The following is a 12,708-nucleotide window of genomic DNA, read 5'->3' as shown; positions in this document are numbered from 1 at the left end:
TCCCTGTCTACTCTGAAGAAAATTTAAGGAGGACTCCTATTATTAGGTTTCTTCAAAGATACTGCTTATATTTTTAGGTAATTCATATTTGTTAGTGAAACTTTATTTGCCACACAATGTGCACAGAAATGTGAACCACCACAAGGCATAAAACATCAAAATTAGATGGCATTTTACATGTGAAATTTCTTAACTTTCAAAGGAGAAGGCACGTTTGGAAGTACAGTTTCCCCTTGTAAGATTTCCTAAATTTCTAGTTAAAAAAAAATTCAAAACCCATCACTATTGTACACAATTCAAGATAAGCCACCCAGTTAAAACTCAATCTTATTGCGAGAAACCTTGGGAAAATTTGGACTACTTGTGAAAGAGTTAAAGATCTTCTTCCTATTCTGGGTGTCAGACCTCCACATGTCTACCCTGGGGTGTTAGTAAATGCTCTGAGTGCATTATGCAAGTGGGAAAGAACTGTTTTTTTTTTTTTTTTTTTAACTCAGGGAGGGCAACAAAGCAATAAGAAGGAGCAGAGGGCACCACCTTAGTGACAAATCACAGGAGGTGGCTCTCGAAAGGTTGTGAAAACTAGTTTCTCATTGCAGGAACTAAGCTGGGCCACTCCTTCACCCCCCTTCTCAAACACAAATATTTTCATATAATAAAAGCCTGTTTCCCTATGGCTATAACCCAGCCTCCCCTCCTTCGACACCACCATTTTAAAGGGGTTTGCTGCGCGGACGTATCCAAAGCGCCTAGGCTTTAGCTTTCTCTGGCCCGCGTAAAGGTGAGGCGTCCCTTCGGGGGGCTCGCGACTCGCTAGGGGACAAGAAACAGCCACCAGGCTCGCGGCCGGGCGGCCGGCGGCCCGAGCATGCGCCGAGAGTGCGTGCAGCTGGCCCTGGCCGCCGCCGCTGCCTCGTCCGGACTTGGCGTGGACTTGGGAGGGACAGCGGCGCTGGGAGGTGGCTTAGCAGAGACTTTCCAGCAACTGCTGCCCAGGACTATTTTTTTTTTTTTTTTTTCCTTTTTCCCAGGAGGCGGCGACGGCGGCGGGGGGGCGGGAGGAGAGGAAGAGAAGGAAGAGTCTCCAGTTTGAGCCAATGCAGTCCTGCGGCTGTCCGGGAGGAGCGCCCCTGCCCCGAGGAGCCCCCGCCGTGCTTCCCTGACTGTCCCCCGGCGGGATCAGGGCGCGGAGCCCAGCGCGGACGGTGAGTGGCCGCGCGTCTCTCGTCCTTCCTGCCCGCTGTCCCGCCAGCCCGCCGGCGCAGTGTGCTAAACTACTTAGAGGCTGGCTCCCGGGCTCCCCGCCGCCCGCGCTTCCCCGCGCGCCCTGCTGGGGGCGCGCGCCGGGGTGGCGGGGCCGCTGACCGCGCTGGGCTTTGTGCTCCTCCCGCGGCTGGGAGCGCGGGGTCGCGGCCGGGACTCGGGTCGGGGCCGGGGGAGGGGGGAACATGAATGACTAAGCCGGCGTCTGCACAGCTGCACCGGCCCTAATTCCCCTGCGCCCCTCCCCGCCCCCCGCCCCCGGCTAATCCATCATTCCGGGGCCGAAACATCATTTCTCACATTCTCCCAGAGAAACCCTAGTCGCCGGGCGGAATCCCAGCTCAGCGCTGCGGCCCCTCCAGTGGCCCGCGTTCACACCGGAGCTGTGGGATGCGGAAGGGGCTGCGGAGGTGCGGGGCGCAGGAACTGTCCCAATGAGAGAGACACTCGCACCTTCGGTGTCGCGGGCGGCATCTGTGACATCTCCGGGGGGTGGTGTGCTTTCCAACCTTCGGGACCGCACGGAGCAGAGCTGTCCCGGAGGAGCGGCGGGGATTGAGGGAGGTTTTAAAGAGCGTCTCATCAGAATGCAGAGGACACCGCCGCGTGTCTCCTGAGAACTCAAGTCTAGTGCGCGCATTCATTCATCTAGGGAGACGATCTTTTCTCTTCCCAGCAGGTGTTATCTGAAGCCGGTTTGGAACTTTGGGAAGTTTAGGTTACTATTATAACTTTAACAAGTGATTGGCGATGAAGCGATGTCTAGAATGAAATAGGCTTCGGACCAGACCCTGGACCGGGCTGAGGGCTGACCGAGGAGAGATGGGCGGGGGTTGGGGAGCGCGGTGGTCAGGAGTCTCCTGTTCTCCCCCGCCCTCTGCAGATCGCTGCTGTTTTGCCCGTGGGGGTAGGATGTGTTGAAAGGATGGGGCTTCTCTCTCTCGGGGCTCACGATGGCCAGAGAAGATTCTGTGAAGTGCTTGCGCTGCCTGCTCTACGCGCTCAATCTGCTCTTCTGGGTAAGTCAAGCAGCCCAATTGCACCAACAGGTGGGGACGGCTGGACTCGGCTTCCTGCAGCCACCACATAAAGCGCCAAAGGGCATGGCTAAGCATTAATTAATGACATGCGATCACACCCTGTATTTTTCGCAGAAGTATATTTTGACCTTTAAATGCCTTTGATCTAGCTCAAGTTCCATTTGTAATTAGAAAAAAAGAAATCCACCCCTGGATACTAGTGGCAGTAAAATTAGACTTGAAGTTAATCTAGGGATATAAATAAATGCACGTGCTTGTGCTTGTAGATAAGAAAATTTTGACATACTACTTAGGGAACTGCTTGTTTTCAGGAATTTCAGATAACCGTGCAAGCCATAAATTGTTTCCTTACGTCATCCTATAAAATTTGGTTGGGGCAAGAAGTCTTACTATTTTTTTCTGTTGTAGGAATTCATACCCAGATATCCTATTAAGAGACTGCGTAGAGTTTTCTAGGAGATTCCTTATAGTCTGAAAAGGTGGTTTTCATGTAACTATTTCTAAGTTGGCAAAGTTTTAAGGAATTTTGTGTATGCTTTTGGAAAATCCCATAACCATTTAAGGAAATAAAATACATAAAATTTAACAAGCTCATGGAAATCTTTATGCCTTGTGAGTTAGTGACTTTTTATGCTTTGCAGCCAGGCATAAATGTTCATTAAGTGTTATTAATAATCACATTGTTATCTACAAAACTTATGAGGAAACTATAAAAATTAAAACAGTGTTGATTTCGGAAGCTATCATGCTTAAGCAGATACATTTTTTTTTGCCAAATTTATATTCTATTAATAATTTATATTCAGAATGTTCTGTTAGAATTTTTAATGAGTAATGTATTTATTTGGCTGACCGGCTGGCCTTGAGCAGCTTTTTTTTTCATACATTTATGACAAATGGTCTCTAGAGGATGACATTTTGGTTGAACTTATGGATGATTCCATTTTAAGGTGACAAATTAAGCCTTAATTCTGCAAGTAATCGGAAAGATATCAAAACAGGCAACATTTTTTCTCAACATGAAAATTAAAGCATATTTGCTACTTGGAAATGTAAAATACCTAATTGATCTTATTGCAGTTTTTAATTCTAAAAATGTACATATTTAAGTGGGTCATTAAATTATCTTCTTACCTATGAAGTATTAAGATCTCTAATGCTGTGTCTCTAAAATGTGTAATAACGATTACTCCTGTTTTACTAGTTTTTCACATTTCTACTTTATGGTTTTTAATTACAGAATCATCACATTTTTATAACTAAAAGCGAATTTAAAGATGATCTGGTTGACCTTCCTTACTTTGGGTATGAGAAAATTAAATGTACGCTAATGACTGGCCAAAGGTCAAATAGCCCGTTGGTGATAGTGCCAGGAGCAGAACTTGGCTTTCTTGCTCCTAGACGGGGCCTTTATTTGCATGATTACTGTGTTTGAACCTTGGAATTACTAGGGTGTTTTTTATTAGACAAAGAATAATTTTTTGGAAATTTTCTCAATAATTTGTATCTTGTGTATGTGTTGGGGAGATTCAAATCATTTAACAAAAATATTGCCCTTCTGGGTAGTGAAATTTAAAACACCTATTCCTTAAACTCCTCCATGGCTCTTTGTGTCCCCAAAGAATGTAGAATGTTATTTCTTTGTTGTTATCTGGTACTTCAACACTCTCACTTTCCATGTGCATGTTCTGATTTATTGAAATTGCTTCCCCCTTTCTCTACCCCTTCTCTTCTCCAAATATCATCTCTCTGCCACCAAAATAATCTTTGTTAACTGCCTAGTGTGCATCCGTATGTATTTTTCTTTATTTCATGTGAAAATATCTTTTCTCATACGTGTCTACATATACCCATTCAGGTACATTCATCTATACATTCTTGCTATTTTTTTATTAGGCTATTTTTCTCATTTGGCTAGAGTTTCAGGAGTGAGATTGCTGTGTGAGATGATATGTAATGATGACAACCAAATAGCTGATATTTATGTAGTTCTTACTATGTTTGCCAGGCACATTTAGTGTCTCAGTTTCCTAGTCTGTGAAATAGGAATGGTAGTTCCTATATTTTAGAGTTGTTGGAAGGATTAGAGTTGATATACGTAAAGTGCTTGGACAGTACTACTTAATAAGAGCCATTGATGTAGGAGCAGTAGTAATAATAGCTGTAGTACCTGCAGTTGTTACTACTACTACATAATGATGCTCAGTAATAGTCTACTGTAATAAGTAGATTACCAGTTGAGTCAAAGGAATCATTGTATTAGTAATAGTCATTGTAGTAGTAATAGTCGTAACTATTATTATGATTAATACTACTACTGTTGCTACCACTCCTACATTCCTTTGATCTAGTAATCCTGTGTGGGAATCCATCTCCTAGAAATAAAGGCACCAATATACTCTGTTATAGGTACACAACTATTTGCTGCCATCTTGTTGGTTTTATGACACCTTTTGACTTCCATCAATCTGAAAGGTTTAACATGTTATTTCAGTTACTTTTTTTTTTCCTCCCCCACTAGCAGTAAGCTTGAGCATCACTTTATATAAACAAATCATTTTATATAAACAGATTTTTGTATGTTTTCAATAGAATTTTTCTCTTGAATTATATATATATATATAGTTCTTGTGTTCTCTTAAAGCACCTGCCTTTCTTGTCTTGGTTAAAGTTTCTTTTTCCATGTGGACTTTAAGATTGTTTTATACAATTAAAAATGTCTGTTAGGAGTTTTGTTGGAGCTGTATGAAACATATACACTAACTTTGGGAACATTGATGTTATTCTTTCAATGGTAAAGCAATGTTTGCAGATCCTATATTTCTTTATTGAATGAGAAGCAGTTTTCTTCCTTGTGCCGGGCACATTCCTGGACATCCGGAGACTAATTTCTCATCTAATTCTCATAATAGCCATGAAAAATGGGAGTGGAGGGAGTAGTAAAGAGATGTTACTCAGAGAAGTTCATTCACTTGTTAGTAAGTTAGCAGAACAGATTCAAAGTCCTTTTTTTTTTTTTTTTTCTCTAAGTGCAGCAGAAGTTTTACTGTTAGGATTGGTGGTGAATTTATTTGCAGTAGAGAAGTAAACAAGCATCTTCCGTAGGAAGGGATTAGCTGTCCGCCTGCTCATTCCAAGTCCTCCAGAGCAGTGCTTCTCAAACCTCCACATGCCTACACATCACCTGGGCATCTTGTTAAAATGCAGATTCTGATTTGGTACCTCTGGGGTTGGGCCTGAGAACCTGCATTCCTAAAAGCCCCTCTGTGACGCTCTTGCTTCTGGTTTGAGTGCCGAACTTGGAGGAGCAAGGCTTCAATCCTTGCTTTTAGTTCTTTTGGAATTAGAAGCAGAACAAACCAGTGTGGCATGAACTTGAGTTCATCATGAGCATAGAGAGAATGATTGTTCTGGTGTCTGGTTTTGTGGGATTCAGACAACTGCTCTTGTTACCTTTGGGATCAAAAGCTGTATCCTTTTACTTTTCACCTAGCATTTCTTATTGTTTCAGTCACTAAGTCATGCCCGACTCTTTGCGACCTTGTGGACTATAGCCTACCAGGCTCCTCTGTCCATTTGATCTCCCAGGCAGGAATACAGGAGTGGGTTCCCTTTCCCAACAGGCATCAAACCCATGTCTCCTGCATTGGCAGGCAGATTCTTTACCGCTGAGCCAACAGAGGAACATTAAATGTAGACTAGCACTTAACATAGACTTTTCCGCTATTCACTTCTACTATACTGATATCTTCTCCTCTTCTCTACCAAACAAGAATTTTAAGGAAAGAAAAATAACTTTTATTTGGAAAAACGCTGAGGACCTATACAGTTTTGTTTTTGTGTTCTGGGAGTTGTATATCAAGCTTATTCTTTTCGGTAAAATTATATCTTGCATATTTAATTTTTAAGTGGGAGGTATAGATAGACCCGTCTAAGACGAAACAATTCACAGAGTATTCAGGATCACAACTGCACCACATTCATTCATTGCTGTGTATCTGGTCACCTTGATTTGCCATCTGTTGAGTGGCTCTTTCACTTAAAGAAGCATGATCCTGGTTCAGCTGTATTGGGATTGGCAGAAAGATCTGGACCTCTGAGGTTTGTCATGAGTTTTGTGGGTTTGTAATGGGGAAGGGCACACGAGACAGAGGGAATGTGAACAAACTGCCCGAAGAGCTCTTTTGAGACCATGATTCACATTCTGGCCACGATGGAGCAAGGAAATGGGTTATTTTTACCTCAAATGTATCACACTTTTCCTTTCTAAATGGCATATTATTTCATAAATGAAAGCTTTCCTCCATTTTAAAGATAATTTCTTGGCTTTATCGTATGAGTGTTTGCCATTCTTAGATGATAATTTTCTGCTATTGGAAATATGAATGCGTATGTTCTTTTTGGAAATGCCTGAAATTGGTAAACACAACATTCCTCACATAGGTTTGTTATTATTTTCTATAAGTATAATATCCCATCTGTAGTTTTAAAGTCTCTTTTCTCACCAGCAGATAGGAGCCACTGTTACTGTTACCAAAGATAGTAGCAAGGGAAAGGAACTACTCTCGGTGAAATATGAAAAGAAGCTTATAAACGAAAGCCTAAAAAGTAGACAGGAAATCTGGTTCACACTTTCGGGATCCATACAAGCTAGATGAAAAAAACAGAAGCCTCTATGTTTGGTTTCTTTTTCTCTAGCTCTCTGTAGTGAATCTTAGGTGATTGACCCATATGCAGACCCTAAAGAGGTTCTTGGCAAGTGGGTGTTTGCATTCACACAGCATTTATATAGTCATATGAAAATACTACTTTTAAAATTGATGCCATCCCCCCTGCCCAGCTTTATACTATGAAAGACATTCCAGTTTACTTTAATTCTTCCTAAGGAATAGTGGGGAGCCCTCCAAGAAATGTCAGTACTTTTTAAAAATAAACATTAAATAAACTTTAGTCTCAGGGGCAAAGCTAATACAACTTTTTTAAATGCAGTTGGCTCAGCTGAGCAAAGACAGGCCACTGCATGCTTCTTAAGGAAGTGTTTCAAGGAGAAGGGAGTGGAGGTTTCTTTGGGGCACACTCTTGCTGCCAGCTGGACTCGTAGGCCCCTCACTCATCATCTCCACTCAGAAGTCACAGTCATGGCTCCGAAGAAACCATGGTGTAGAACGAGGCCATTCCCCCTTCTTTGCCCTGCAGTGTCTATAGTTAACCGGATCATTTATTGTGGAAATCAGGCCAAGCTTGATAGTTAAGTTAAAGGGATTGTCTCTCTTGATAATGATGCCAGGATAACAGGGTTCAAAGCGGAGCCATCCTGGTCAGAGCAGGATGTATGGTCACCTGTCTGCAGGGCAACATGATCTATAGAAACTATTAGCACAGTTCCAAGATGCTATTAATTTATTCAGGCCTAATTAGCAGATGTTCATGCTTAAATGATACCCACAAGTAATCTCCGAAACTCATTTCAGCCATCATTTTACAATGCCTACTCTTTCACAGCGTTTACCAACAGTCTTACCTGTTTGCTCTCTTTTCTGCTGCTGCCCCCAGTGCTAGAAGGGAAGCTGGTTAAGGCGTGAACTGATTAAAAGGCAGAGGGGAGCAGGCCTGGAAACATGAAATGGTCATGTTCCTGGGAAGTCCTTGCCTTGGGCTACCAGCTTCCAAATTATCAAAAATTGATTTACTTTCACATTTTAATAAATAACAGTTAGAGTCTTTTTGTTTTTTAAGAAAAAGGGAATTTTAAGAGCACCTAGTTCAATTTCTTCATTTTCAACATGAGCAAACCGAGTTTCTAAAAGTTTGAATTACTTGTCCAAGTTCTCTCTAGAGACAGAAATGTAACTAAGTTCCCAGTCTCGGTTCCCCATTCTGCTCTCTGCTAACAGATTTGACATAAAAAGAGAAGTTTAGGTAGGTGGCTTTAGACATTTGTCAGCCTCGAGCAGAAATGACTGGTGTTACTGTCACCTTATATGAGATTATATATTATGTGTGTCAGACAGCTGAAGGACGTAAATGGCTGTTTTTTGACTGTGACCTTACTATTTGGTGGAAACTATACATATACATTTCATAATAAATTCTGATTTAGAAAACTTGATTTTCATTTTTTACATGATTAGATTCAAGCAAAGCCAGAATGTATCAGCAACGTAGCACATTTCATTTTTATAAATATTTGTTGAGAGCTCACATTTTCTAAATGTTTCTGCAAGACAGAAGGTGGCAAAGGACCTGCCAAGTAGTACATTAAATATATTTGTTTAGAGTAATATTTGTGAGGACTTTCCTGGCAGTCCAATGGTTAAGACTTTTCCTTCAGTGTACAGGGTGCAGGCTCGATCCCTGGTCAGGGAGCTAAGATCCCCCATGCACTGTGGCCAAAAAAACTAAAACAGAAAACAGAAGCAATATGGTAACAAATTCAATAAAGACTGTGAAAATGGTTCACATAAAAAAAAATCTTAAAAAAGTAATATTTGTGTTATTTTCTAAATATTCCTTGAACTACAGTTAATATTTTTCTATATTGGAGAAGATGTAAGGAGCTATGAACCTTGCTACATGTGATAAGTGCAGTGCACTAATAATTTAGTCATCATGAATGACAGTTGAAGAATTATTTTAAGTTGGAAAATTAGTGGACAATAGCATTATTAGTAAGGAGTCCTAAGTTGCTTGAATAATTTGTCCTTCTGGATTTAATAACATCAAGATTAGATACTGAGGTGACCTGATCTCATTTTAGCTTTGGTTTCTTGCTGTAGTATGTACTGTATTCATTGTTACCATTATTATTTTCTCAACCTTAGTGAGTAAAATCGTTCTGAAAACTGTTCTCAGGCACTTAATGTGGCTGGAAATAATGTCATGATAAAAAGCAGCTTCTTTTCAGAACTGCTTGTTTGCTATGAGATCAAGCTTGTGTTGGTATTATTTATTTTGCCTGATAACTCTATGCACAGTTGTGGCTCTTGGATAACTACAGTGAAAAAAAGCAGTGGGGACAAGTAGAATGCAACGTTTGTAGTTTAAAGGACTTTTGAGAACACTTAAGCCAGCTTCTGACCTGATATATAAATCTTTGATCATGTAATGTGGCAAGCGTCTCTCTACTGGAAAACTCCCAGTGATAGAAAGCTCAGTTCTTAAAGCATCTCCTGATTTTGCTGAGCTTCTCCGATAGTTAGCTTATCTGACAAGTTGAAATCATCTTCCTTTAATTATGTTCGCATTCATTCATCCAACATGTAGCAGGTCTCACTACTGGGCCTGGTACTCTGTTGTGAGAGGGGGCTAGAGGCAGTGGTCTGTGACCTCTAGTGGATGAGATGGGTGGGTAAGGCAACAACAGATCACTGCTCTGAAGTCTAGACAAGAACAGTGACTCTGGGTAAGCTGGGAGAAAAGCTTCATATTTGAGCTGGTCTTTAAGGATAAGGTTGCTCTGCTCCTGAGATGGACAGGCTGGGGCAGAGTTGCATTCCAGGGAGAAGGAACTTCAGGGACAAAGACATAGGTTCAGGAGGTCTGCAGCGGTACATATCAGAGAGGCAGAAGCTGAACTTTGGTCATCCGAGGACAGAATGTGTGTGGGAAGGAGCTGGCAGGAAATAAGTTGAAGAAAGAAGTCAAAGGGTAACTGGAGAGGGCCCCGTGTGTCTGCTGCAGAATTTAAACTTATTCTCTAGGAGAGAGCTGGAGGAAGTAGAAGTGAGAGATGGCAAAGAGCCATAATGGGCAGCTATTAGAGCTTTATAAGTAGAAGAACTTGATTTGCGTTTTATAAAGCTAACTGAAGGGTGAATTTGAGGTGAGATCCATGAACTGGGCTCTCTGATTATAATTGCCTGGCAAGAGGTCGAGGGCTAGTCTAGCCGGAAGTGGCAGGAAAGGGGGAGGAATTCACCAGTCGTGTTGCAGGAACAATCTGTAGGACTTGAAAGTAATGAGATGTAGACTGAGGAAGAGGGAGAGGTTCAGGCTGCCTGCCAAGGTGCCAGTGAATGTGACTGAAGCATTGATTATACCATTTACTGGGAAAGGAAGAACAGTGGGAGGGACATACAGGTTCCCAGAAGAATGAAGATGAGTTCAGTTTTAGAGATGCCAGAACTGTGGAAGTTCAGTAGATGGTTCTATTGCAAGGCTGCCTTTTCCGTCCATTTGGTAGACCTTATGGCAGAAAGTGAAGAAGAACTAAAGAGCCTCTTAATGAAAGTGAAAGAGGAGAGTGAAAAAGTTGGCTTCAAGCTCAACATTCAGAAAACTAAGATCATGGCATCCAGTCCCATCACTTCATGGCAAATAGATGGGGAAACAGTGGAAACCGTGGCTGACTTTATTTTTCTAAGCTCCAAAATCACTGCAGATGGTGATTGCAGCCAAGAAATTAAAAGACACTTACTCCTTGGGAAGGAAAGTTATGACCAACTTAGACAGAATATTAAAAAGCAGAGACATTACTTTGTCAGCAAAGGTCCATCTAATCAAGGCTATTGTTTTCCCAGCAGTCATGTATGGATGTGAGGGTTGGATTATAAAGAAAGCTGAGTGCCGAAGAAGTGATGCTTTTGAACTGTGGTGTTGGAGAAAACTCTTGAGAGCCCCTTGGACTGCAAGGAGATCCAACTAGTCCATCCTAAAGGAGATCAGTCCTGAGTGTTCATTGGAAGGACTGATGCTGAAGCTGAAACTCCAATATTTTGGCCACCTGATGCGAAGAGCTGACTCATTTGAAAAGACCCTGATGCTGGGAAAGATTGAGGGCAGGAAGAGAAGGGGATGACAGAGGATGAGATGGTTGGATGGCATCACCGACTCAATGGACATGGGTTTGGGTAAACTCTGGGAGTTGGTGATGGACAGGGAGGCCTGGTGTGCTGCGGTTCATGGGGTCGCAAAGAGTCGGACACAACTGAGCGACTGAACTGAACTGAACTGTTAGACCTTCACATAGGGGAGGATCCCAATTTTGAACTGATTTAGGAGTTGTCTCTTAAACTGAGAAAGATTAAGAGAAAGCCCTGAGGTCAAAAGTGACTTGAGATAGTAATAGATAGTATGTAAAAGAATCCTGCTCTTTTTTCATCCCTGGAATCCTCTATGAATTCGGACTTGCTGTTACAATGTTTTATATGGGAGGAAACTGAAGCTTAGGAAAGGTTAAGTGACACACCCAAAGTCATACAGATGGAAAGGAGCAGAGCTGAACTAAAATTCAAACCAAGGCTTTTGGATTCAGTGGCATCTCATGGTCATTGTCATCAGGATCACATGACTTATAAACAATGACCTCTAGGACCCGTGATCTAGCCCCCGTCTGGCTTTTCATGTCTGCCCTCTGCCAGTTTCCCTTCCTTGAACATATCCGGCCACCTTCCACTCTGGGGCTGTTGCTGTTCTTTCTGACTGGAATATTCTTTTCAACCTCCCTTTCCCTAATGAGTTTGATAATTATCCTTTAGATCCTAGCTGTCTGGTGAAGGCCCTTTGACCCCATGGACTAGGTCAGTCACCCCAAAATGAGTTCCTACAATAACTTTTATTATTCCTTCCTTGTACTTAATTACAGTTTACAGTTACACGTTTATGTCTCTGATGAGTTGACTAACATGTGACCTCTTCACTTAGTTTAAATTTCAACATAGTTTTGAGAGGGTGCCTGCTATTGCCAATCAGTATATCTCCAGTTCACTGCACAGTACCTGACAGAGAGCAGCTGGTCAATAAATATTTTTTGAAAGAAAGAATCACTTCAGAACCATGCTTTTAACTATTCTATCATATTAGAAATGTTTTTGAATATGCTGTTTTTAGAAAAAACATTTTTGTTATGAATGGAAGTACTGTTTATATAATGACAACCACTGATACTATATTATACAAAATGAAGAATCTGATAATTTGTTGTTGCTACCTGTCTTGAAAGTGAAAGTGTTAGTTGCTCAGTCATGTCCTACTCTTCGTGACCCCATGGATTGTGGCCTCTGTCCATGGAATTCTCCAGGCAAGAATACTAGAGTGGGTAGCCATTCCATTCTCCAGGGGATTTTCCCAACCAGGGATCAAACCCAGGTCTCTCGCATTGCAGGTGGATTCTTCACTGTCTGAGCCACAAGCCCCAATACCTGTCTTAGAGCTATGATAATTGAAAATTGGCTCAACAGCCTGTGAGAAATTAAAACATGGAGAAATCAATATTAGTTATTATTCTGAAGAATGGTAGAGGAGAGGATTATTGATAACTGCCAAAGAATTAAGGTGAATAAATAAAATAGCACAATGGTAGAATTTCCTGACCTCCTTAAACATATAAGTTATTTGAACACCCACATATAGCCAAGTAGAGGGAGACCATTTAGCCTCAGATTTAATCAAATGGTCTATAGTCCCC

The 12,708-nt window shown here is 41.8% G+C and overlaps 1 protein-coding gene across 1 annotated transcript in view; it reads left to right on the top strand.

The window, feature by feature from the left end:
* Positions 1-822: 822 nt before the first annotated feature.
* The window catches only part of TSPAN12 (tetraspanin 12), a 67,419-nt gene continuing 55,533 nt past the window's right edge, over positions 823-12,708 (top strand). The window contains exons 1-2 of the mRNA XM_081535342.1: positions 823-1,205; positions 2,147-2,282. Of these exons, the coding sequence (XP_081391468.1) occupies positions 2,217-2,282 (66 nt within the window). The 5' untranslated portion in view covers positions 823-1,205; positions 2,147-2,216. The remainder of the gene's footprint in view (positions 1,206-2,146; positions 2,283-12,708) is intronic.

The sequence above is a fragment of the Giraffa tippelskirchi genome, chromosome 10 (assembly GCF_054371585.1).
Source record: "Giraffa tippelskirchi isolate mGirTip1 chromosome 10, T2T-mGirTip1v1.2.pri, whole genome shotgun sequence".
Classification (NCBI taxonomy): domain Eukaryota; kingdom Metazoa; phylum Chordata; class Mammalia; order Artiodactyla; family Giraffidae; genus Giraffa; species Giraffa tippelskirchi.
The sequence above is the reverse complement of the archived record's forward strand: the minus strand, read 5'-3'. Positions and strand labels throughout refer to the sequence as shown.